General features: G+C 43.5%; 1 protein-coding gene across 8 annotated transcripts in view; it reads left to right on the top strand.

Annotated features, from left to right (window-relative positions):
• The window catches only part of NAV2 (neuron navigator 2), a 378822-nt gene that overhangs the window by 173238 nt on the left and 177766 nt on the right, over positions 1 to 27818 (top strand). For 7 of the 8 annotated variants that reach the window (XR_012918953.1, XM_012756707.2, XM_012756702.3 and 4 more), the window contains one exon: positions 139 to 299. Coding sequence is in view for 6 of the 8 variants with exons in the window: in XM_012756707.2 (XP_012612161.1) it covers positions 139 to 299 (161 nt within the window). In the remaining 2 variants the exon portion in view is untranslated. Of the gene's footprint in view, positions 1 to 138; positions 300 to 18540; positions 19139 to 27818 lie in introns of those variants that run through there. The other variant, XM_076002102.1, reaches the window with a different exon arrangement.

Raw genomic sequence — 27818 nt, 5'->3', positions numbered from 1 at the left:
TCATTTGACTGGCAAACGTCCACAGACCCAATGTCTTGGATGGTTTCTTTTACCTCCTGCGTGGTTGCAGTTCCTTCTCCTGAGACTCTGCTTTTGTTCTGAGACTGAATGCATTGCCCTGTTGCTTTTGCGTTTTAGACTTCCAGGCCCTACCACAAGAGTATCCACTGTGGGCAACGAGGCCAAAACACGAGGAGGGTCAGCCGCTGCCAACAACCGACGCAGCCAGAGCTTTAACAACTATGATAAGTCCAAGCCAGTCACCTCTCCGCCCCCACTGCCAAGCAGCCACGAGAAAGGTGAGTCACCTTCTTGAGGGTCCTTTTTGGCATCTGTCTTCATAGCAGATCTATCGAGTTCCTTTCGGTGAGTTTGGTTGGGGTTGGAGGAGGGTTTGCAAATAGGGTGGTGAGAATGTTTCACAAAGACATACTTGGCTGGCAGGAACTTTGTTAACAGAGGCATTGATAAAAAGGGGATGATATTGTTATATTCATAGTTGCCAGCAAGACAAACGGCATTTGTTTGGGTGGGGGCCGGTAAGGGACCTGGCTATGGATAGAAGCAATACAGCATTTGGAATTTGAAGATAAATTTTCATAGAATATGCTGTATATATTAGGTAGTCTTCCAGAAATGCAGGCTTCTTGGGACTTGCATTTTGTGAGCTGATAAGCTTTTTACCCATCAGAAATAATATGAGGGGAATTAAGAAAAAGGGGGTTTTCATCCTTGGAAAAAGTCAGGAATGTGGGTTGGCTCAGGGAAGATCTTGGCTACATATAAGGAGTAGACAACATTGCTGTTGGGGTTGTGGTGATGTAACTTTTGCCATAAAAGGATATGATTTTTTTTCTATACATAGTACTAAGCTTTTAGGATGGAGGAGAAAGGCAAATAGCCCTGCATAGAAGGTAGTAAAGCCAACCTTTGCTTGCTTCAGTCCAGATCTCTTGAGACATTAGAGAAACTAGGAGAAAGTGAGGCCATCTAGAAGAGTCTTCAATGAGAGACAGAGCCCTCTTTCATTCCTGCCAGGCAGAGTGGTCTAGCCTTCTTTGGGGGATATGTCCAGGTCTCTTGAAAGCATTTCCTACCTGGTGGTGCAGAAGCTTCGTAGGGCTAACCCTGGATAATGTCCCTTCATTCCCCTGAGACCAGAGAGAGCTCCCCCTCACTCTGTAAAGTGCCCTGGGAGCCTGGGCAGCCCTCCCGTGAGTGAGATCAGAATCCACGCATCCACCCATCCAACCCAGGATCACTTGGTTGGCAGAACTGGGCTCCCCAAGAGTTTGCTGATCATTTTATCTCCCCCCCCAATAAGAAGGAAATTTATACAGTGCTGACAGATATATAGGGCAGAAGGTTTCCCAGCCAAGGTACTGGGAACTCTGCAAATAGCACCTAAAGCCATAACCAGGATGTCTCAACGGTCAAGACTGTGATCTAGCCCTTGGTTTCTGCCTCAAATCATTTTTCTTCTTCTTCTCTCTCTTTTCCCTCCTATCCTTTCCCTCCCTTTCTTCCTTTTTCTTCACCATACCCAAGTGTGTTTTTTAAAACATGTGCTTAGATTACAAAAATAATATGTGCTTGTAAAATGGTACCAGTATATATATATATATATATCAAATAAAAGTTCTCGTTTATGTGCTCCTTAAAGAGTACCAATATACCAGCACTTTATATTCTTCCAGAACTTTCACAATGCATGTGTACACACACACACACACACACACACACACACACACACACACACACAGTATTTAGAAAGGTTTTTAGTTTTTACATCAATAAAAAAGCTAAACTTTTTTTGAGTACCTACCCCATGCCTCATTTTATCCTCACTTGACAAAGGATGAAGCTAAAGCAAGAAAGGTCACACCAGAGATAGAAGTGGAATGTGATTCACACTCAGACACCGCAATTAATACTGAGCTTTCCCTGGAAGTGGCAAATAAATGCCTGAAGTCTTCCTGTTGAGGGCCGGTTAGAGGTGTGCAGGTTGACACAGGAGAGAGTTGGGAAGGTATTAGGGGAAGCCTGGAGGCACCTCTCCTCTGGGCCCTGTCTTTGTCCCATGATCATTTGGGGAGAAGCTGTCATAAAGTCTGAAGGATGGATGTGAGACCCCAGTCCAAATAATGTAGAAAATAAAAGTCCCTAGTGGACGGGGGATACCATGTTCTGAGCCTACCACCGTTGCTGCCCACCAGTGCTGAGACAGCCACCACTCTGTCCCTGCCTGGACAGGGGCTCCCTTGTGTGCCCTGAGCAGCCTCTTAAAGAACTGTGGCTGCCAATTTTAATAGAGGCAATGGCCCGGGGAAAGGCTTTAGTGTCCAAAGAAAGAAAGGAAGTTGTACTTATTTATTGAGCATGTATTATGTGCCAGGGACTGTGGTGTTCAATATCTTACCTGATCTTCACAGTCATCCTGTGAGGTAAATACCACTAACCCAATTTGAAAGAAGAAAAATGAGGCTAATTGAGATTAAGTAACTTGCCCTCATGGGTAATTAAGCGCTGGAATTTATATCCAAGTTCAGCTCTGGGATTCAGACTGGCTCTGCCCTGTCCCCGGGGAGGTCTGTTGTAAGGACCAAGTGAGGTAATGTGGGTGAGAGTGTTTTGTGAGCTGTGAGGCTGACACACTCCTGTGAGGATCCGCAGTGGGAAAAATAACTGACGGTGGCCCCGGGTCTGTGGGAGGAGGCGTTTATCATCCCTTCCTGCCCTGGGCAGGCAAGATAGAGCAGGCTTGGGGCAGCTGTTAACTGGTGTTAACTGATACTTTTCCTGCCATCCTGAGGTAAAAGGTAAGTGGGACTTTATTTTCAGAGACTTTTGTATTTCCTCTTCCTTTTGTCATAGTTGTTATGTTTGCCCTTGAACCTGACCTCTTTATTGCAGCTCATGAACTAGTCATCTTACGTGCAAAATGTAGTATGTGGAGGAGAACCAGAAATATCTCAGCTGCCTGACAGTGTGCAAGACACAACAGGCACATGGAAATGTAATGTGGCATCCTTTGCCTGGAGAGGTTCTGTCTTGGAACCTTGGAGAGGGACGCACGTGTGAACAGATAAATTGCGGTTCCTCGTGGTTGGTGCTGTGGTTGGCGTGTGGACTGTGTTCAGGTGAGGTAAAGTCCATGATACAGTCCCAAGGTCTGTGCTCTTTCATCCTCCACTGAGCTTTCTTGTGAGTGAGTCAGGCCCTGACTGGGTTGTGTTCTGGCATTTCATTCTTAGGTAAGCCGATACATAGACTTTTTTTTTCTAAATCAGAATAAATATATTTCTACAGGAAATAATTAAAAAAAAAATTTGTGATGTGATTGGGCACAGTGGCTCGTGCTTGTAATCCCAGCACTTTGGGAGGCTAAGGTGGGAGGATCACTTGAGCCCAGGAATTCGAGGCCAACCTGGACAATAGTGAGATCCCGTCTCCACGAAGAAATTTAAAAATTAACCAAGTGTTGTGGCATGCACCTGTAGTCTTAGTTGCTTGGGAGGCTGAGGCAGGAGGGTCACTTGAGTCCAGGAGTTCCAGGTTACAATGAACTATGATTGTGTCACTGCATTCCAGCTTGGGTGACAGATTGAGACCTTGTTTCTTAAAAAAAAATTTATGGTAAAATGCATATAATATGCAATTAACCCTGATAACTGCACCTTTTTAAATGTGCAGTTCACTAATGTTAAGTACATTCACATTGTTGTGAAACCAATCTCTAAAACTTTTTCATCTTGCAAAACTGAAACTGTACATATTAAATGATAAATCCCCATTCCCGTTCCCACCAGCCCCTGGCAACTACATTCTACCTTCTGTTTCTATGAGTGACTACTGTAGGTACTTCATAGGAGTAAAATCATGCAGCATTTGTCTTTCTGTGACTGGTTTGTTACACTTAGCATAATGTCCTCAAGGTTCACCCTTGTTGCAGCATGCAATCATAGACTTTAATGTGTGACCCATTGACCCAGGAATTCTACTGCTAGGAATTGATCTAATCACATCAGTCACTGTAATGAAAAATTCATTATTCTGTAAAAAAGTCACAAAAATATTTCATCATTTAGTCCCAATTTTTTAAAAAGTATTAAAAGAAATTTAAAAAGTATAATAGGCAACTTTTTAGACTGCGTAGAGCACTTTATACCTTGTGGAGAAATCCTGAAGGATTTCTCTCAAAACCACGCCACCTGTTGCCTCCACCACTGAATTTAATTCTGGTTTTACAGAACAATCCAGTGAGATGTGACGCTGAAGGAAAGTGATAGGTAATGCTTCTTAGCTAGAAAAGGCCTAGAGACCTGCGCAAAACTCATTAGATCATTCCATAAGGTGATGGCCAAGTACACAGTTGATGCGTAGAAACCAAAGATGTTCCTGTACAGCAACATAACCTATTGGTTTTCCCAAAGAGTGATCTCAGTTTTGCCTGCAAGGTTTGGCGGGGTCTGCAGAACCTTCAGGAAAACCTGTTAGTTTATTGTACCATCGTTACTGTCATGCTTAGGTCTGCCTTTGGTTTCACCCTCTAACTCCTGCAAGCCGCAGTGAGGCACAGCCTTGCCTGACCTGGGGGATGTGTGAGCAGGTTCGGATATGAACAGGCAGTGTTCAGAGATGGCTGGGACGCACGGAGGCTCATCACTTCCTCTGTTGACTCTAGGTGGCCCTCGGGCTCCAGGCCAGAATCACACATTTTCAGGGGAGAGGAAATTGCATCTATTTAAGTATCTGTGATATTATCTGTTTTATCTTCCTCCATCCTAACGGGTTAATGGTGCCAAGAATCTAGTACATTTTTGAAGTATTTGATCCATCTCAGGAATTTGAAATGTCCAGTGTTCCTAGATTGACTTCTGTGCATATGGAAGATGCTTTCTTCTGAATCATGTGAATTTCTTCATTTTATAGAAAGCATATCTTTATTATTTTGCATTATGAAAATCAGAAAAATATTGAAACAACAGAAATTTATTAAAAGACAAAGAACCCTGCATAATCCTATTTCCTAGAAATAGCCACTGTTTGCCACTTTGTTTATATTAGTCTATATTTTTTCATGCATACACTATCACATTTTTTTTTTTTTGAGACAGAGTCTCACTTTGTTGCTCAGGCTAGAGTGAGTGCCATGGCATCAGCCTAGCTCACAGCACCTCAATCTCATGGGCTCAAGCGATCCTCCTGCCTCAGCCTCCCAAATAGCTGGGACTACAGGCATGCGCCACCATGCCTGGCTAATTTTGTGTATATATTTTTAGTTGGTCAATTAATTTCTTTCTAATTTTGGTAAAGCCTGGGTCTTGCTCTTGCTCAGGCTGGTTTCAAACTCCTGACCTTGAGCAATATACCCGCCTTGGCCTCCCAGAGTGTTAGGATTACAGGCGTGAGCCACCACGCCCGGCCATATACTATCACACTTTGATAAAATTTTCCCAGTGTTTACTATTTGCCAAGTACTATTCTAAAGTGCTTTATAAGCAATTACTTATTCAATTCTTTAGGTGCTCCATGCACATATGCACATTTTGATATGACTTTCAGGCGGGCACGGTGGCTCATGCCGGTAATCTGCAAAGCCGAGGTGGGAGGATCCCTTGAGGCCAGGAGTTTGACACTAGCCTGAGTATTTTTTTTTTTTTCTATGAAAAGTAGAAAACTTAGCTGGGCATGGTGGCACACACCTGTAATTCTAACTCTACTCGGGAGGCTGAGGCAGGAGGATCACTTGAGCCTAGGAGTTTGAGGTTGCAGTAAGCTATGATGATGCCACTGCACTCTAGCCCAGAGAGAGTGAGATTCATGTCTCAAAATAAAAAAAAATTTAAAAAAATATTACTTTGAAAATTCTATAAATAAAATCACCAAATCATAGAAAGGCTTTTTTTTTTATCTCTACATATAAGTCTCTCTCTCTTCATAATGGTAACACAGTACTCCATTATATGGATTTACCTTAATATATTTAATCACTTTCATTTAGGTTACTTCTAATTTTTTGATATTATAAATAGTACTGAGATTAATAGCCTGGTATGCGTTTTTTACATGTATATAGCCATTTCAGTGGGATTGTTGCATCAAAGGGTATGCACATTTTACAGTTGTATTAATGCTTCCAAATTTTGTTCCCCAAACGTACCTATTTATATTCCCATCAACAACATATGAGAGAACTAGTTTTCCTACACACTTAATACCGCTTTTATCACTCTCTTGGGCAAAAATACTTTCATTTTTTGGAAATGAGGCAAATTATTTTAAGAAGCTAAAAAAACAAGACCCTTAGATAAAAACTGGCCTTGTTTGCTGATACTTTGCTGTGACAACCAGTGGCTTTGACATAGTTCAGAAAGCACTTAGGTCTGAGATCAAACTGTCTACTCTCAAGACACTTAATGTCCCCAGCCTCAGTTTCCCCTTGTGAGTGCATCTGAGGGCTTCCGTCACTAAACCACCGTGAGATGTGAATGAATTCTTCACATTGCACTGGCTGTCATCTAAGGTGAGTGCCATCTGTGCTTTCTGGTGGGTTCCTCCTCTACTCTTCCTTCTCTGTGTCACTCCCTTCCTCTTTGATCACTCCTGCCTGTCATAGGTGGAAGAGAAGAGCCAGACGTGGCTCGAGACAGAGTTTTACAGGCTTCAGCACTATGTCATGTCTGAGTAACGCTGGGGCCATTGATTTAGAATCTATAAACATGTCACTTTGCGGCTCGGGAAGCAAATTATGTATCTGGGTTAGTGATTGGGAGATGGAACCCCCAAAAGGTTGCCCATGTCCTGCCATTAACCAGGACTCTGATATAAAATTACAGTTTAGACTATATGGCCTTAATTCAGTGGTCCACGTCATGCAGAAAAGAATATGGCTGGGGTGCCCTGCTTCATGTTGTTTGTTCATTTCATTACCATTTATGGAGCACCTGCAATGTATCCAGCACTGAGCTGGCTGCAGTGACAGGGAGGCTGGAGACGCAGCCTGTGCTTGCCAAGGGCTCTCCGTCTCAGGGCAGGGGGACTACTCACATATTCTATAATAGAGATGCTCAAAGTTGTAAGGAAAAAGATGAGCTTAGCTAGGAAGGCTCAGGGAAGACTTCCGAGAAGTGATATCATTTGCGTTGATTTCTATTCCCAGGTGTTTGCCTAGAGCAAATTCATCCCACTCTTCTGGTCTGGGGGCTAATCTAAGAGCATACTGCTAGGTTCACTATATTTTTATACTCGTTTTTTTTATGGACGGACTGTAAAGGGTAAACTTCTGCAAGATCACTTCAGTGATGGTGTAGGTCCTCCCTTGGTCATCAGGAGACCTCTGTCCTGCCTGGAGCTGTCATCGCAGGCCCAGGAGAGCTTAGGTGCCTATTGGTGTCTGTGGATGATAATCATCTCTGTTTGGGATTCAGCTGTGAAATGACCCTGTGGCCAGGACCCATACTTGTCAAACGGCTTAGAAAACCAGCTTAGAGGTGTGAACCAGGGTGGCATCATTGAATTTAAATTGTATGGAGATTCCTCAAAGAACTAAAAGTGGACCTACCATTAGATCCAGCAATTCCCCTACTGGGTGTCTACCTAAAGGAAAAGAAGTCATTGTATCAGAAAGACACCTGTACTTGAATGTTTACCACAGCACAGTTCACAATTGCAAAGATGTGGAATCAACCTAAGTGCCCATCAATTGCTGAATGGATAAAGAAAATGTAGTGAGAGTGTGTGTGTGTGTGTGTGTGTGTGTGTGTGTGTGTGTTGTGGAGTACTAGTCAGCCATGAAAAGGAATGAAATAATGCTTTTTGTAGCAACTTGGATGGAACTGGAGACCATTATTAGTGACGTATCCCAGGAATGGAAAATCACAAATATCACATGTTCTCACTAATAAGTGGGACCTGAACTATGGGTATACAGGGTCATAAAGTAGTATAAAGGACATTGGAAACTAAGAAGGAAGGAAGAAAGGGAGGGGAGTGAGGGATAAAAACTAACCTATGGGGTACCAAGTACACTACTCTGGTGATGGGCACACTAAAAGCCCTGACTTCAACTTTATAGTAAGTATAATTCATCCATGTAACAAGAGCAGTTGTAACCCCTAATATTTTGACACAATAATTATTTTTTAAAAAAGAGTTGTCTGGGATATTGTCTGGAATGGAACTCAGCGAACAGACTCCCTGTTGAGACTAGGCTTGCAAGATGGATCAGAAGCTGCAAAACTCAGGGACTTCACAGGGCACAGGGCACCAGAGTGGGGGAAACCCAGTAAATTAGGAAGTTGCGCCCAGAAAGCCACTACAGGCCACACTTGGCACCATTGTACTTGGAAGGATGTAGATAGGAGGTGTGAGGTGTTTCTCTTCCATAGAAGTGGTCTCTGCAGCAGTGTATACAGCAGTCCACACAGGTGCTGTCTTCCCACCCCAGGTAACCCCTCCCTCCCAGGTATCAGCTCAGGTGTGAGAGAATAAGACTCAAACAGGGCAGGCGTATGAACAGCTGTATGTATAACTTCTGGAGTTCTCACAAGGAGCAGGCCCAATCGGTAGTCATTAGCAGTCAGAGAAGCTCAAAATCGTGGTGTCTCCAAGAAGTAGTTCTACTTCATTCATGGTTTTTCCCAGCCCACATGTGGTCTAACAGTCAAGGGTCATCTTTACCATGAGAAACGTTGCTTAGCAATATAGTAGGTATTGTCTTTATCAGGTTTCTAGGGGAACAGTTAGAAGGCTACTCCAGGGTCACATTCTTGCAGTAGAGGAAAAGGTTTTGTTAATCCTTTTCTAAGAACAAGTCACCTCACCTCTTGAAAATTCAGTTTATTTCATATCTGTGAAGTGGCAACAGGCTGCTCTAGCCCTAATGATGGGAAAGTGTCAGATGGGAAGCTTTCTTTCTAATTTTTTGCATAACCCGATTTAAATCTTCTGTCCTTATCACCACTCTATTTGTAGTATATGTTTGTTTCTGTGACGGGTATGACTTATTGTCATTTCCTGATGGCTGGAGTTTATTGACATTGTAGGTGTGTGTCATTTGCATGGCATGAGACAGTTGCTAAGGTCTGACCTTTTGAAATACTGTGAAGTCAGTTGGTACCTGTTAATGGTGCCCTTTCATGAGCAGTGGTGGTCACGGCTCCTGCAATAAAGACAGGTTTCGTTTTTATAGTTTGCATTTCACACCATGGTTTCCTTTTGTCCTAAACAAATTGACAATGTCTAATTGAATAAAATGAAAACTCCCCAAACACATGGCAGGTCTCTCCAAAATAATGCCTAAGTAGTAACATTTTTCCATTCTGACATGGTATATGCAAATCGCCCAGGTGTGATTCAAGAGAGAACAGGTTCAATGTGGGCCACTCTCTGTTCACTCTGATGCACACGGTTCCAGTCCCATGATCTGGTGAGACCTCAATAAATTCAGAACTCTAGACTCGTTTCTCAAGGTGTGATTCAGGGACCATCTATATCATCATCCCTTAAGGTAATTGATAAAAAGACTAATCTCCAGGCTTTACGAACCTAATCCTTCTAATTCAGATTTCTGAATTAGAGCCCAGAAGTCTACCTATTACACCCATGTGATTCTTGTGGCACTGAAGCTGGAGAATCGCCCTGGGAGGATTTCTCAGTTCCCTTTGAAAGACAGCACTGCTTTCTAATTGCCCTTCAATTTTCAGCAGCTACTCTATAGCATATCGTTATGGGGAGTGGAGACAGTGTAATAAGACACCCAGATTAATGCTTGGTATATAGCAGGAGCTCATTAAATGGGGAGTTACTTAGTTGTGCATATGCATTTTGCCATATGCATATTTAAATTTATTCCCAGAGCCAGCAACCTGAGCTGGGTAGTCTTACCTACTTGCATGGGTGGTTTTATCTTATTTTGGTTTTGTGCTATTGCCTCACTAGTCTTGAGTGAAATTCTTCTTTCTTTATGTTTAAATTTTCGTTTCTATCTTGTTTCAGCAGAGCTAATAGAAGATAAGGGAAAGGGTTTTGATCTCCTAATTAAGCTGGAGATATAAAGAAGGGAGTGTCCCTTTGGGGTCTAGATGAAGTAGCAGAGGGAATACAAGGCAAGCAGGTGCTCTGAGGGTGAAGTGGGCTCACCTTTGCCCTACAGGGAGAATCACCTTTTGGCTGTCTTTTGTCTTGACACATGCGGAGCTTGGTGGTGCTTTAGGCATACGACAGTGCCATCCTGGCCAGAGAATTATTAAAGCTACCGAAAGGGGCACCCGAGTGGTGTGCTCTGTCTCCCCATACTCCATCCTAGCTTTCGTCCTTAACCTCAAACATTAAACCAAAGTCAAGCATCAAGGTGAAAGAAATCGTACCTGTTATAGTCTCTCCAGCCCCTTTGGGAGTCATTTTCTTGATCTACTGTGTAATTCAGAAGAGGCTTCTGAGGAGGGGATGCAAAGATCCCACTAATGTGTGAAATGAATGATGTTTAACGCTAAAGCAGAGAAGAATAAAACGGATATTACCACGTTTGCTTTTTCTCTAAATATGGATGTGTTTCAAAACCAACGTGTGACCTACGGTTCTGCCATGTATCCTTTCTCTAAACTATAATAAACCTGGCTTCTTGTACCAACAGAGAATGAGCAGAGAGAAGGGGAAAGAAAATAAATCATTTTGGAAGATGGACTATCTCTTTGATTAGTCTTGTCTCAGGAATAGAAAATGACTAGGTGATGTTCATCTGATGTTCAGGTGATAAATCTCAGCGTCTCTCTTGCTTCCATCTGTTATGTGGAACACGTCACGTATACATGAATTCAATTTAATTTCAAGGACCATTGCGAGGGGAAAGTATTTATGTTTCTGCGTGCTCTCAAAGTCATTTTTATCCAGGTGTCCTCTGTAGTCAGGACGTAGTTTCGTCATTTTTTTAAATGTTCCTCTCAAATATTTTTTTTTTCTCCAAGTTTGGTATTTGACAGCGTTCATCAGCACAAGAAGATAAATACATCTGGGGATATGAAGTTAGCTTGTCCGTGAGCACACATGGCCCATAGTCCCAATGCAATTGTGAGCACGAGTGCTGGTCAGAACGAGGGGAAAGCTCCTGAACTTTCGGTAAAGCTCGCAGCTGCAACAGCTAAATGAGGAGTTTCTTGGGAGTGCATACTTGGCTGCCCCTCTGTACTGAGGATACGGCATCCTCAGGCTTCCGTGAACCTAACAGATGAATGCCTTCACGACTCTGCCAGTGTGTGCCTTTCACCAGGAGGCCAACCCAGAGCCCGTGTGCCAGGGAACCATCTTCTCCTAATGAGGATGTCAGACCAGGGTTCACATTGAGAATACTCACCTCCAAGCTCATGGTCACAGTATATCTCTTTCATGGTGAGAATGATACCTGGGCTGCCTGCAGGTGTCGTGCTGCAGAGTGGTTTGTGCCAGGACCTTGTGGACACTGTTCACATTCTGAGTGTCCTGGGAGGTTTTGCCTGATGCCTTAGCAGCAGCTGCCCCCCAGTTCTTGTCATTGGCATGACTCCCTGAACTCTGTGGGCAATGGACAGACATAAACTGCTGCTGGGAATCAATGGCCCGGCCTAATTTCTTCATAAAAGCAAAGGTAAAGAAGGCCTCCCAACATCTAATACTCTTTTTAGAATGGGAGAATTCTGAAAATTCGCTCTTTTCCTTAAATGTGGAGTTGGTGAATCAATGCTATAATTACCTTGAGAAAAGGAAAGCTTAAGGGGGGGAAAAAAATGTCATTTGGCTCCAGGACAACCTAGGACAGCCAGTCTCTGCTGCCCCCTACTGTCCAGGTTGTGTGTCACATCTCCTAGTGGAGCCTGGGATTCTAGCCTGGCATCCTCAGGGCACTCAGGGAGGATAATGACTTGCAGACTGTCTGTTTTCCTCCAGACAGGGCCTCTCCCCATTTGTTTCCTCAATTTCGGAGAATGTATGTGAACTGGAGAAAACCCACAATGTGGGCGTGATCAGGTTCCTGTGGCCTGGTGGAAAAAGTTTCTCTTGAGTGGTAAAGAACTGACAGCAGACCTGAGCTAAAATCAGTCTTCACGAGGCTGCTTGGGCGGGCAGCCTGAGGGTGGATGTGAGGATCAGGTTTAGCCTGAAGGAAAAGGGTCTTTGACGGCAAAGATCTTTTGCTGCCAAAAAAAAAACAAAAAAAAAAAACAAGTTATGCTAGATTTGGTTCCATTTTTAAGAGGCAAATAAGTCTAAACTAGACTGTACAGTATGGAGTGAATGATTCTCTCCCTTTATTACATGTGCATGTACTTGCAACTCAGTCCTTCATGTATTCATGTCTGAGGTCATTTACTGAGTGCCTTTGGTGTGTCAAGCATCATGCTAGTCACCGAATATTCAAAAGTAAAAAAACAGATAACAATTCCTGCCTTCATGGAATTGGCAGTCTGGTAGAAGGGACAGATAGTAAACAAAATACAAATAGTATCATATTTTAATGATAATAATTAGGTACTATGAATGAACTTAATTCCCTTAGGTAGAACTGCATCAGGGTGAGACCCACAGATAAAGTTTGTAGGGCTCACTTTGCTCAGTGTACCCATTTTTCCACATAGTGGTTAGAAACAGAGGATGTTTTAGAAAACAGTTTTATGGAGAGAAACCAGTTCTCTTGTAAAATGAAGATCTATATCCTAGACTACGTTTTTCTTCTCTCTCTGGCCACAGAGTAAAAAACTGAAAAATTACAGGGAGGCAAGCTTTGGCTCCATCTATATCTACATATCTATATATTAAAAAGTACTTTTCACATTTATCTTCTCGTGGTTGAACAAGCTGTTTTGGGAGTAGTGAGTTCCCTCACCCCAGAGGCATTCAAACAGAGGCTGGATCATCACTTGCTAGGATTCTATAAGTGAGCTTTCTTACATTAATGGTAGAATGGAATAGATTTTCTCTCTCAGATTCCTTGCAAATCTAGGATTTGATCATTTCATTCAAGAGTAGCATTGGTGTGATTTTTGTGGCTTCTGGAGAGGCCTCCTCGCCTGAGAGTTGTTACACGTATCCCCACAGCTTATGAGTCTTCCCAAAGCCTTGCCTTTGGATTGATTCCTTTAAACGTATGCATTTATTCCCAAAATGCACTTTATTATTAATGATGCTACTTATAGCCTAGGATTCATTTATGTGCTGAAAAAGAGTCGCATCTTGTGCAGATATGGCCTATGTGCCATTTGTGATGACGACTTTTACTTGCTTGGAAAGATTTCTCCCTTAACTTGAGATAAATTTTCTCCAGCGTGCCAGGTTCATGCTCCGAGGCCATCGGAGAGGCCACAGGCAAGGCTTCCTGCTGTGCAGAAGAAATCCGGGCTACTTAGTGAGAAGTTATACACGGGTGGTTTCAACAGTTTAACACTTGGATTCCTTTCCTTGCCCTCTTCTAGAGCCAGATATGAATGTCTTCAGGCAATTATCCATGAAGAATTTATTTTTCCAGAGACAGAGTCTCACTCTGTCACTGAGGTTGGAGAGCAGTGGCATGATCATAGCTTACTGCAGCCTAGAAGTCTTGGGCTCAAGTGATCCTCCTGCCTCAGCCTCCCAGAGTGCTGGGATTACAGACATGAGCCACTGCCCCCAGCCCCATGCACATTTTTTTAAAAAACCTATTTCCTGTACAAACTGCAGGGGGCAGTATTCATTAAGGAAAACCAGGGACAGAGCCCACAGAAGAGCCAGTTATTTAGACCTTATAGGGAAGAAACCGGGCCCTATTTTTAATGATTTCTGTGCGCTGGAGGCTCTCATTCTCTCCTGTTGCTCATGAGGCTCTGGCCTTGAGTAATAAACCTTTCTGGGGGCCAGGATCACTTTGCCTCATGTTAAATTCCCCTGGCTCCGAGTCAAAACCAGTGAGTACCTGAGGAAGGGAGACTTTTCCACATAAGACATGGGTGCTAGGATGAGAATTCTAACCGGGTCACCTGACTCCAAGCTTTTGCTCTTTTAGCCAAGGTCTGAGCCATTTCAGTCTCAAACTCTCTAATAGAAGTAGTGTTTACTCCCCTCCCCCCCTTCAAACCTGATACTGCCTAGGAAACATTTAATAACGAAACTTGTGGAGCTAACCTTTTTCTGGACCCTCCAACCTTCGTAAGTTTGGTGAAACAGGTTGTGACTAACTCACCCCTATCTCCTCAGCCCCTAAAAATCAATAGTTTCAAGTAATAGCCGTGTATTATTTCTCCCAAGCCTACAAATTGGCATGATGATTCCTCCAAGGCACACCAGGCTTAGGGGTTGGGCTGGGCTTGCTCATGCCTCCAAGGGCGTCTGGGACGTTGACCACAATGGCAGACCTGTAATAGCCTCAGCCGAGACAGCCCAGGTTTCTCCACGTGTCCTTTCACCTTCCAGCAGGCCAGTCTAGGCTGTTCTTACGGTGGTGGATGAGTTCCAGGACAGAGGGTTGTCGTGTGCAAGGCCCTTGGAGGCCTAAGCTCTGAAAGGGGACATTGGTTCTCTTCTTCGTTCTCTTGGCCAAAGCTAGTTGTGTGGCCTGCCCAGGATTCATAAAATCAGGAAACAGATCCTACCTATTAAGTGAGGAGCTGCAAAGTCGCATTGCAAAGCATGTGTGATACAGACAGGGCCGTTTCTCGAATCAATCTACCACAGTAAGTAAGTCAGACCCAGTAATTATGTATTGACGGATTGATTTCATTTGTCAAGGTAAACAGTCTGTCTTCAGCAAAGCCACGTGAAGATGAGAATACTCTGAGCTCATAAAAGGTAAACTGAGACAGACTCGCAGTTTCCTATGAGTATGGGGGTGTGGCACTCTGAGAGCTCACAGTGGGGAGAGGGGCCAGAGCGTCCTTGGCTATCACCGCATTCCTGCAGAAGGTGTCTCTGAGTGGCACACTCAGGCAGGTCGGTGAGGGAACAAGTACTACCTACTTTACGAGGCCCCTTTGGCCTAGGCAAGAAGGTGGGAACTATCTGTGAAAGGAGCCCCCTGCAGAACAAGCCTGGTTGCACAGAAGCCTGTTCTCTGGCTTTGGGGATCCTTGGCCTTCATACACCCACGCTGCTCTGCTCTCTCTCTCACATCACTGGCAAAAGTTGTCATGCGGTGAGGACGGTCTGAATGCCTGGGTTCAGGACACCTGGGGTCTGTTCCCAGCAATTCCACCTGATGGCTGTGTGACTTTGATGGATCATTTAACATCTCTGAACTTCAAATTCCTCTACTCTACAATGGAACTGAGGATAGCTTTATTATAGATTACATGAGATGAAACACATGAGAAGTACCCTAAATTGTTTGTATATTATTTATTGAATCAATGAATTTGTGGATGTACAAAAGTCAGAAATGACTACAAAGGACAAAGTAACCACAGCTGCTGAACTGAGAACCCCAGAGAACCAGTTCCCCCACTCCTGGTCTGTTGCCTCAGATAAAAAGTCTAAAGCACCCACGTAACCACCTCTTTGCTCAGCCCTTTCTCTGTTGGAGAAATCATGGTGAAAGATGTTTTTGAAAACCAAGGAGCCAAGAAACACAGAGTGACCTTTGCTAAAAGGATAGATTCTAGCAAATGCACGCTAGTCATAGCTTAGCAAATATCCACCCAGTTATCTTTTGCTCCTGGCATCCTAGAAATGTCACCTATTGATTCTTGAAATCCTCCCAAAAGTATTGATTGGGACTAGCAAACATATTGAGAAAAGCATTTGCTATGTTGTCATTTTGTTCTTTATAAATTGGCTAAAGTAGAAGAAAAGATATCTCTTTTGGCAGTTTTAAACAAAAGGAAATTAGCTAATTTAATTATACTCTTCTAAAACAACTTTTAAAAAAAGTCACAATTGGTGATTTTTTTTCCCCAGTGCTTTGGAACAAAGGATTCTGGTAGGTAAAGGTCAAAGGATCTTTTTCTGAATGTCGTTTTATTTTTCCTTTTGGTTTTTTATCATCCTTCAGACTAGGCTCTTGTGATCATCTTAACACATCCAGACTCACAATTCGAAACAACCTGCTGCCCCATTCCTGGGAACTGCTGACTACAGAGTCTTTGGACAGATTAGAGGAAAGACATTGTAGCTGAATTAACAAACAGCCCAAGGAAGGGGGCGGGGAGCTTTCTGTGTTCCCTTTTGTTGGAGGATGCCAAGGTGCCAGGCCTCTGGCCTTGGGGTGTTGGTCAGCATTAGTGCTCGTGTCTCGGCATCCGATATGGCCACTGCTGGCCGGAAACTGATCAGAACTGTTCAGTCTCGTTAAGGAGCCCCTCAGATCACCTTCTGGCATGAAAAGCTTCAGAAATCATCAAACGGCTAAGGTAGAGGCTGGGTTCCTTGAAGTCCTTCCAAGGGCTTTGGCATATCTGCCTTTTGGATGAGCTTAACTCAACAGAGAGCTTTTGAGTTCTGGGGCAGGTGTGGGGGGAGCTGTCCAGGCACTGGGAGTATTACCAAGTTGGGGCGGGTGGAGGGAGCGGGCTCTTCTCGGCCCCTATCACTCACTCCTTCCCTCCTCTCTTACCCTCCTCATCATCCTCACTCTCCACATGCCTTAGGTACCTCTCTAACACCGGGAGGAGCAGGCATTTCACGTTTCTGTATTTAATCAGTGAGTATCCTCTGCAGCACTGCCTGACAGTGCTTTCCGCAGTGATGGAAAGAGTCTATACTCTGTGCTGTCTCACACGGTAGCCACTAGCTACGTGTGGCTATTCGGTACTCAAAATGTGGTTCGTGTGAATGAGGAACCAAATTTTTAATGCATTAAATTTTAATGTACATAGCCACATGGAGTTAGTGGCTATAGTATTTGATAACACAGCTCTGGATAACCATCCAATGAGCAGCCAGAAAGTCTGTCATTAAAAAATGGTGTTCTGGTCACAAAAGACCAAATATTATGTGATTCCATCTATATGAAACGTCCAGAGTAGGCAAATCTATAGAGACAGAAAGTAGACTCGTGGTTGCTAGGGCTGGGGGTGGGGAAAGTGGAATGACTGCTGGTGGCTACAGAGTTTCTTTTTGGTATGATGAAAATGTTTTAAAATTAGATTGTGGTGATGGTTGTACAGCTTCGTTAGTCTACTAAAAGCCATTGAATCACAAACTTTAAATACATGAATTTTATGGTATGTGAATTATATCTCAATAAAGTGGTTTAAAAAATGGCTTCCTGTTCATGCCAATAGATGTGCTGACCCCAATTCTTCTTCTACCCCAAAGTGTTAGTGGTTAAGTGCCTCCCCTCCTTGGGCCTCTGTTTCCCCTCAGTAAAAAGAGTAGAAACTGCCTCAAGGACAGTAGAGAAGAGAATTTCTGGTCCTTTCATTGTGTCTATTTAATTTTAATTCCATTCAGATGGGATATGGGAATGCCTCCCTTCTTTCTGGAATCCCAGTTCCAGAAGCTGCCCCATTCTGGGAGCACCCCAGGCAATAAACTGAGCATGAGGTAGGTAACCAACAGCCCTGATCTTTCCATTCCCTCTGGAACCTCAGAGAGCCTTGGTGCTGGCCTAGGAATTTTAAGTAAAGACTAAGACATTTATCTTTTTGCCTTTGATCCAGATAAAAACAGATTGTAACTTTGAGTTGTCAATTGATCTAAAGCACAAAAACAGCTTTTCCGTACCCTCAGCAAGCAAGATTTTGGCAGGCGGGGAAGGGCAGGAGTTGGGAGTAGGAAGAGATTCCTGGCTGTAAAACATCTCGTGGTTTTTCGTGGTTTGTGATCAAGGGGTCTGGTGGAATCCTTCTGGGAAGCACATTTCTTCGAGAATGGGCTTGAGCTTGTCTTTTTTCTTCTCCTGCTTCTCAGATGGTCTTTTTGAAAACAAAGGCCTGCCAAAGGGTTGCAAATTAGTGACATTAGAGGAAGTAGTAGTTACCATCATAGTCTTCCTCTTTCTCTCCACCACTATCCTAAAGCCTTCCGTGTATGTCAACAACAGATGTTATAAATGCCTGCTTTATAAATAACTTTGGGGCCCACTGTTAATGTAGGTGAGGCCATGGGCTGTGAACCGAAAGGACCTTTATGACAGCAATAACAAAGATAATAGTAATGGTACCTGCCCCATTGGGTTATTGAGTTATTCTCATGTGCCTGGAGGTGTTTTAGGTACTTTGCACACATAGTCTCATGTAATCCCTCACCTCGCTACTGGGAGGTATCAGTAGTATCATCTCCATTTTGCAGATAAAGAAACTGAGGCTCTGAATGGTTGAATAACTCGCCTACATTATGAAGCTGGCAAGGACCAGAGTTGAGATTTGAACTAGGATCTGTATCATTCCAAAGCTGGTACTTTGCTTTTAACCATTGTGCTATCACGCAAGTGAGTTTGGACTGAATTCATTAATCACTTAGCCCCACTTCGGTGTCAGGTGCTGTACAAATTGCTAGAGCTGCAGCTATGAACAAAACCAGCAAATGTCAGGCAGTCAGAGCCATGGAAATTCAGATGAGAATTTGAACTGGGGGGTGGTAGCTGGGGGGGTGGGTAGTTCATATAAAATTGGGGCTAAAAGGATGAGTACAGACTTCCTAGAACTATATAGGATCACTCTAAATCAGAGGGGCTTTAGGAGTTTATTTTCTCATATATCAACGTGTTAGGAAAAAAAAACCAAACACCACACATGAAAAGATCATGATAATTTGAATTCATTTGTGTGACTGATGACTGTCACTTCTCCTGCCACATGCTCGTAGATAAGGTAATATTTAATCCCCATCTCATTGGTTTTCACAGTTTCAGTTTCCCCAACACATTTTTTTGTCTTGATTTCTTTGAGGGCAAGGATGGAACTCAGCAAATATTTGTGAGCTGGAGGTGAACTGTGGTCAGCTCTACTGGGTATACAGTGCCCGAAATTGCAGCGTGTGCCAGACACTGTGCTTGGAACAGGGCACAGGACCCACGATCCCAAGCAGGGCACATGCGCGGCTCCCTGGACCTTATAGTCTAGGGAGGGAAATAGACATAGCTGTAAAACCCTGTGATACGTGCCTATAGGATACTTACGTCTGGAAGGAGCCCCCAGTCCAATCTTGGAGGCGTCGAGAAGGCATCCTGGAAGAAGTGAGGTCTCTAGGCTGAAAGGTGAGTGGACTGTGTAGACGAAGGAAAGAGTATTCTAAACGGAGGAAACAGCACTCCACAGACTAGGCGGAGGACGAGGGGGCGTGGCAGGATCAAGGAAAGGAAAGTCAGGTGTGTGTGTGTGTGTGTGTGCGTGTAGGTGTCTTGCTGAAGTAAACAAAATGACCTTCCCAATTCTACGCACCAGATCAGCGCTAGACTCTGAGTTCTATAAGGACAGGGAGCATGCCTGTTGTGTTCAGCAAATCTTTATTGAATTTAGAGTATGGTGGCTGAAATGGGATTAGGACCCACGCTTTCCTGAATCTCATTAGTGTTCTGCCCTGTCACCTCACTCTGAAAACTCCTGGTCAGTTCCAAACTGCCCGTGGACAGTGGGTGACCTAGAGTGGCCACACAAGCAGTCAGGACAGAAATCAATTTCATAGCAGGAGGCAGAGCCGCAGCAAGGGCAGAGAGGCTCCCAAAGTTCTGCCCACGGGGCTTTGCTAACTTGGTAGGCTTACAGCAAAAGAGGAAAAGTTTCAGCCTCGCTTAGCATAAGGCAGGCCTCTCCCTTCGTGGGCACAAGTGGTCATTTCTGCAGCGGCTCCAGCAATGCTTGTTGGCAACAGTGATGGATTGCAGGGATTTCATCATGGAATTTCTACTAGGTTAGATCCTGGCTGAGTCTTTTGGTGCTTACATTCTAATTTCTAAGCAAGATGTCTATGTTTGGTAGTAGTTCTTCAACTTGATCCCATTAAATACAGATTAGTGAACTGTCAAAAGCGAGATGAGCTAGGGCCAATGTTTTTGAAATAGAAAAAATGGAAATGGAACTTACATCTGGACTCTAGGACATTTTGCCTCTTTGCTTACAGAATAAGTGCAGAAAAGTGATCCTTTTATGTTTCTGTATCTCTTAAAAAAGTCTCTGCTTTCAGACACCCACAGCTTTGAGCAAATGTTTACATTCCACTGAAACACATTTGGACTTTAATGTCTGTGCTGTTGGTCACTAAAATGTTAAATAAATGCAACAGAAAAAATTGTTTAAATATAATATTTTAGAATACCTGACTCCCCTTATCTACCCTTGGGGGTAGATACCAAGAGACTGGTCACGGCTGATCTTCATGTCCACATAACCTGGCATAAAATAGACATTTCGCTAAATGAATGAGTGAGTCCTTCAGGGCTCATTGCAAATGCCCAGGGTCATGAAAACTGTCCATTAGTTTAACTGGAAACCCTCACCCTTGGGAACATGTCCTTGTGGGCATGTGTATTCTAACCCTGGTATAAATGTCCTAGGGACCCAGAGTGTGCCCTATTTCTCTCTATACCCACCCAGCCAAGCCCTCCAAGGATCATCACTTTATACATTTTGTTCACGTGGTGCATTTGCTTATTTCCATCAGCGAAAAATTTATTGGCAACTCAGAGAGAAACTAGATCAAACAGAGACTTTTAGTGCATAGTTTTACTCAAGGCAGGCACAAGAGGCATGTAATCCGAGTTGTCCAAGGGAACCCGTGCATTCCTGGCTGCTATTTTAAGACTCTCTTCCTTAACTGATATCCTCAGGTTTATTTGGTTTAGCTCCTACTCCAGCAGTTTGGCTTGTTTCTGTGCATCAGAGTTGTCAGGAAAGCAGCTCCTCCCGGGTTCCGGCCGGACAGCTGCAGAATAGCTGGCATTTTTCTCTCCTTGACTCTGTATTGACAGCAGGTTTGAATCACTCTGCCCTGTTTTTGTAACATAACCAGGCCAGAAATCATTTGGAAAAACACTTAGGATGCCTAATTTGATCTTATTTTCAATGAAAGGGAGGCGTTGCTCGGTACATTTTGTATTTTTGTGTTTGGAGCTGTAGGAAGAACATAAAAGGACCTCCCTCTTCTGCCCCTCCTCTTTCCTGCCGATAACCATGGGAGTGAGGGATCCCCTCCCAGTCCGGAATATCCCATCGGCCTGCTGCTTCCCCCACATCCTTGGATGTTGTCTTTTAGAAGCCTGTCTGTTCTTTTCTTCTTTGATGCCCACCCCAGTTGGGTCTTCTCTTCCCATCAGCTGGGTCTCTGAAGAACTTTTTTTTTGGCGTATTATGGGGGTACAGATTTTAAGGTTTCAATAAATGCCCTTTCCTCCCCTCCCCCCACAAGTCTGAGTTTCCAGTGTGACCATCCCCCAGATGGTGCACATCTCACTCATTATGTATGTATATACCTGCCCCCCTCCCCCCTCCCAGCTGCCCAATACCCTATTACTGTAGTACCTATGTGTCCACTTAGGTGCTGAAGGACTTTCTTAAGCTCACAGCAATCCCAGGCAGAGCTCTCCTCCTTCATACACAGAGAGGCAGAAATCCTAAGCTAGTAAAGTGTGACGGCCAAGCCCGAGCTGCCTGAGAGCACACTGCTGCCCAGTTGCAAGCCAGGTTCATGCCATGCCTTTCTTGGCAGGTTAAGACTTTGAGAAACAGGGGAAAGGGAGGGAGGCAGCCTCAGCTCTTGTTCCAGATCTGCTACTAATTTGAAGAGTGACCTTGAGCAGTAACCATGCTCTCTGGGCCTCAGATTCTTCCATCACACTTGCTGACCTCAGCGCTTCCTTGCAGTTCTATGTACTTTGTCACACGGTAGTTACCTGGTGGACGGTGGCCACCTCTATGCCTTCCTTATCCCTGTGCCTGCCTTACCCTCCTATAGAGATTGCAGTCTCCAAAAGCTACCGCAACTCTGGATAAAACCTTTTCTTGGCAAAGCCTGAGCAAAGACTTATTCCGTGGAAACTGCCTTTAACCTAGACACCAGCTGTGGACTCCCTGAGCCAGTGACAGGCTGGAACCAGCTCGTAACAGCTCATGAGAGCCCATTTTTAAATTTTCGGGAGTTTTGCAAGCCTGTTGATGTCATGTTGGTGGCTTGAAATCTGCCGTGATGAGAGTGTTTACACCACAGAAATCAGCAAAACACTGTGAACCAGACCTTTTTTCCCTTCAGAGAGTCGATTGTTGGATTCGCCAGCCTGCCACTGCTCTGATCCCTTAAGATTCAAGTGAAATTGATCCTCTAGCTCACAGGTGGAAGAAGACCCTGTGTCCTTCCTAATATTTCTGGAAGTGTTTTCCATTTTATTTATTATTATTATTATTATTATTATTTTTTAATTTTAGAGATGAAGTCTCACTGTGTCACCCAGGCTGAAGTGCAGTGGTGTAATACTAGCTCACTGCAGCCTTGAACTCCTGGGCTCAGCCTCTGGAAGTGTTTTCTTTTGTTTATTTTGTTTTGTTGGAATGAGGGTTGGTTACATTACTGTTGGTCACCGTTTGTTTCTAGTCTCTGTTCTGCTAAAATATTGGAGCTTGTAGATCCTGTATGTTCATCCTCTGTGCAACCTCTCTTACCCTTGAACTGCCCCAACTCATTCTCTTCTCAAAAGAGTGACACAAGGCTTCAGGTATTACAGACCATTCCTGAAAGTTTGGCCCATGGAGAGGTTATACTATTCCAATGTCAATAGCTTACAACTGAATTTTGGTTTTTCCTGTTCTTAAAAGTTGTTCAGTTCCCTTGTCCCTTGGAATTTCTCTGTGACCACCTTTTATTCTTAATATTCCAGCCTCCTCCTATGTTGTTAGGACTCTCTCCTTCTCTCCCTCCTCCCCTTCTTATGCAGAGCAGTTTATTTCTGTTATCTTGTCTCCTTCCAGATCATACCCTCAGAGCTTCATCTTTCATGCTTAGCCTATCCAAGGCATTTTCCAAACCAGGGAAGTTCCTAAGAGAAGCTCTGGTACCAGCTATTTTCTTATGTGCCTCCATCTCTAAATCTTGGTAGCTGGCCACCTCTGGTCAACAATTTATTTTAACTCAAAGTTGGTGCACAGCTTTTGCTGCACTAATCCAGTGCATTCATTTGGTGCACATTTATGGAGTGCTGACTTCATACAGTCATCAGGGTTTCAAGGAAGTAAATTGACCACGGAGTACACGAGGGGCCTAGTTTTCAATGGAGACATTGGGGGGGGGGGAGAGATCCCCTGTCAAAAGTTATCTGATTTGCATAAACTAAAAGATGACTTTTGTTGAGAAAGGGGACATTGTAGTCAAGTGAACTTCCATAACATGGAACTTGGAACACTTGGTCACCATGTCTCCTCTCTGACCATTTGGGGACTCACCACCATGGCACAGCGGAACCCATGAGCTGGCCTCATTGCTTGCAGTTCTCCTCCTTCTCACTTGAAGCTTTTGGCATATTGAATAGTTTGCAGTTTCACACAAGGGCCGTGTCTCTGTCCTGTCCAGCCACTGTCAGTGTGGCTTTCTCATGTGAAATGCTTTCCACTCTCCTCATTCTTCCACCAAGTTTCTAACTCATCTTTGATGTTTCAGGTTAGATTTTTGTTTCCTCCAGAAATCCTTCCTGACCTCTGGAGTCTTGAGTCTGAAGTCCCTTCTCTGAGTTCCCCCAGCTCCCTGTCCTTATTTTCTGTGGTCCTCATCAGACTGCCTCATGGTCTTATCTGTCCTGCATAAGCAGGTGAGCTCTTTAGGTGAGGGAGTGGGCCCCATTCTCTTCTCTCTTCATTGCTATTACTTTGTATACAGAGACTTTATATTATAGTATCTGTTAAATATTTAACACTTTAATAAATATTTAATATTTGTTGGTTGAATAATTACTTACAGCTGTGCCTCCAGAGCCAGACAGACACGTAACTGTCATCTGACATTGGTCAAGCTACTTAATCTCTCCAAGGCTCAATATTATCATCTGTAAAATGGGAGTGTCGCAATATCTACTTCATAAGATTATTGTGAGGAGTAATCAGGCAATGCAAGTAAAGTGCTTAATGTAGTGCCTTTTATACAATATATCATGCTTAATAAATTATTAATGATGTTGTAAAGAGCTAATGAAAGGGAAATGAAGTAATATTTTCAGTGTATGTACCAAAAAAACAATAACTTCTAGCATTTTGCTAGAAGATTATTCTATTTTCAAATAACTTACAAAGCTGTGTCTGTGATTTTTGTGGCAGATACTAGTGTTCAGCAGTGTAGCCTGAAGCATCATACATCAATAGACCCAAGTTTAACTAAAGAAGAGGAATAGAATAACATGCTTTTGAGAAAAAAACCAAATCAGTGTGCATTAAAACATAAAAGTGTTTGTTGTTGCTGTTAACTGGCTTAAGTAGAAAATACAATTAACTAAAACTCTTTTTAGTTGTTAAAAGCATTTCTAATCAGTATCTTCACAGTAACCACTGTGTTAAATTGATCTAATGATGTCTATCTAACACTCGTGCATGCATTTACGCACTTAATCAAGTAACATTTATTCCGTATCACATACTGGAGATAAAAAGATGAAGGAAACAGAGCCCCAGGCCTCAAGGAATTAATATTTCTAGAATAAGGGTTGGCAAACTTTCTCTTAAATGGCCAGATAGTAACCATTTTGAGCTTTGAGGGCCATGGGGTCTCTGTTACAATTATTAAGTTCTTCCATTGTCATGGGAAAGCAGATAGAGACAATCTGTAAATGAATGAGCATGGTTGTGTTTCAATAAAACTCAAAACAAGCGTCGCATATTTTTAAGGAACTTTTGTCACAGCATTTTGTAGGAAGGGTTGGAGTTATCTTAGGGAGAGAGGTAATTTACACCACATGTCTCCTGGCAGCTCTCTCTCTTATCTTCTGCAAGACAGTGCCATTCTCCTAGGGCCTCAGCTTCTGGGCCTACCAGGGACAACTCTCTCCCATACCAAAATGCTATTACTCTCCTTACCCTAACAAACAGTGGCTTCCCAGAAATATCCCACTACCCGCCTCTCATCTCACATCTCCCTCATTCTGTAGCTTTGGTCCCACAGATCTATTAATTTTTTACAAAAGAGCATGAGGCTGAGGCAACAAGCTGTAGCCTCCACATTAGGCAGACCTGGGTTTGAATCCCACCTCTGTGTTCTTCAGCTTTTTGATATCAGGCCAATGACTCAACCTCCCTGAGCCAGAATTTACTGTTCTGTAAAACAGGCCCAATCATGCCATCTTCAGGGAAAGAACCTGGACCATTAATCCCCGGCTGTGTAGGTGTAGGGCTAATGCTAGTTGTCTTTTAAGTCCCAAATTGAGAGGATAAAATTGCATTTGGGTCTCTATCACTCATTTAAATCGTTAGTACAAAATATGACCCTTGATACAGAAAGTTAAGCCATTTGCCTCAAACTGGTGGTATCTGGATTGACAGCTGGGAGTGGTTGGGTGAATAGTCACTTTGATATTATTTAAAATCATCGATGTGACTTCTGGCTTGTCGGCCTGATTTGGAAACGAATGAAAGAGTCAATTCTACATGCCTGTTTTTTTCCAGCCTGGACTGGGAGGTAACTTGTAAGGATTCCTCATTGTGGAAATAAATTCAGTACGTGCAACTGAATGAAAAAAGTGTACGCGTGCTGAGTGAGCAGGGAAGAACAACATTCTGATTGAGTTATATGTCCCATTTTTCATTATGCTTGGGTGGAATGGATATGCCCCTGGAATTCCTGGTTGTGATTAGTATCATGAATGTACTTGGCTGACCAGATTTTACCCTGATCAAGTTCAGAATCTATATATTTTGTCCTCCTGAGTTTGATTTTAATCTCTAGGCGTGGGTGCCTGGACATTTTATTTCCTTTTACTACTTTGTAAAGAATTTAATACTAGGAGTTTGATTCAGGGACAGTAAAAAAGATGGCTTGAGTGACTTCCTTGATTCTTACTTGCTCCCAGACTGAGTTAGGTAAACCCCTTTGTGATCCACAGTTCTGTAAACATACCCTTACCACAACGGCTTCACACTTTGACTATAAAGTCTCATCTATAAGACTTGGGAACCCTTGAAGGCATAGACCATATTTTCATGGCTGTATCCCTGGCACCTGGGTAAGTACCTGGAACAGAAGTGTCAAAAAAAAATTTTTTTTTAAGTTGGAAGGATGGGATGGGATAGGGTGTATGGAGGAACAAACCCTAAATACTGTGGTGGTTTCAGGATTCCAAGGAGAAACATGGCCAAATAACTCTGAGCCCAGTCATATCCCTGGTTACCATACATCCAGAATGCATTATTCAAGATGACAGAGATCCTCTGGAACAGTATTTAATAAGCTTAGGCATGTGTAAGTTTGAATTAAAACCTCCAAGCTGGTCCGTGAGCAAGCCTGGTTTCCACATTACATCTTGTAGCCCTGCGTGTGGGTGCGGAGCTCCTCGAGTCCTTGTTCGCCGTGATTCATGTGAAGAGCTCTGTGAGTCTTACAGAAACAGAGCAGATGTTGCCAGGAGTGACTGAGTCATCACTGCAGACAGTGAGAGATGTGTGTTAGCGGGGCTGCCTCCAGCAAGCCTGGAGTGGTGGGCGGGGCACAGGGGCCAATGCCTCCCGTGCACAGGGCCTGGCTCGGAGCAGCTACAAGGTGGGCCTTGCCAGCCGTCTGTGGTCAGCTTGGGCAGAGCTGTGGGAGAAGAAACCTGGGCACTTTTGAATGCAGGATGGCGCTGGAAGGGCAGTTCTCTCCCTGTAAATTTGTTCAGACCCTATAGAGTTGGGTCACAGAGGGCTTTTGCGGTGCCCTCTGGTCTCATTCTGGTCATGAAGGACAGTAATGCCACCAGAATTTGGTACAGCTATACCTGGCTTTAAGAAAGCCCAGTATTAGTAGGGGGGAATGAAAATTGATCTCAGAGCTTTTTGCAGTCTGTGGCATGTGTTCACATCATTGCCCATTTGCTCCTCATGGGGAAGGAAGAGAGCTTTGGTCAGCATCTCCATTTAATGGAATCCATTGATTAAGAGGAGGCCGGGCGCGGTGACTCAAGCCTGTAATCCTAGCACTCTGGGAGGTTGAGGCGGGCGGATCGCTCAAGGTCAAGAGTTCGAAACCAGCCTGAGCAAGAGCAAGACCACATCTCTACTATAAATAGAAAGAAATTAATTGGCCAACTAAAAATATATAGAAAAAAAATTAGCCGGGCATGGTGGCTCATGCCTGAAGTCCCAGCTACTCGTGAAACTGAGGCAGCAGGATCGCTTGAGCCCAGGAGTTTGAGGTTGCTGTGAGCTAGGCTGATGCCACGGCACTCTAGCCCAGGCAACAGAGTGAGAGTCTGACTCAAAGAAAAAAAAAGAAGAGGAGCATCGACTTTAGTGTTCAAATTCTAACTCTACCATTTATTAGCCATGACCTTGGACAAGTTGCTAACATCTCTGAGCTGCAGTGAATCTGCTTCATAAGATACTTGTGTGAATTAATGAAAACGTAAATGAATTCGTTAAGTGAAATTCTTTAAATCACTTAATACAGTGCCTAGCACATGATTGGCACTCGATAAATGGTAGTTATTGGTGTTAGTTTTATTTTTACTTATGAATAAATTGGAACTTAGCTAGACTCAAGATTACCAAGCTTTTAAGTTGGACTTGAACCCATTCACAAAGTCCTATGATTGCATAAATCTAAGGGTGGTCTGAATAGCACGGAACAGAATAAGATGATTATATTGGCATTCTTTCCATCTCATTATGATTATCTGATTTTTAGAAGCTGTCTTAGCCTTGCAGAGAGTTATTAGGAGTCCTCTAAATGAGGGCTTCATTTGCAATAACTTAATCTACCACCAACTTGTCACAGCC

This window comes from Microcebus murinus, chromosome 4 (assembly GCF_040939455.1).
Source record: "Microcebus murinus isolate Inina chromosome 4, M.murinus_Inina_mat1.0, whole genome shotgun sequence".
In the NCBI taxonomy this organism is placed as follows: Eukaryota; Metazoa; Chordata; class Mammalia; order Primates; family Cheirogaleidae; genus Microcebus; species Microcebus murinus.
Note: the sequence above shows the minus strand (reverse complement) of the source record. Positions and strands in the feature narration are given on the sequence as shown.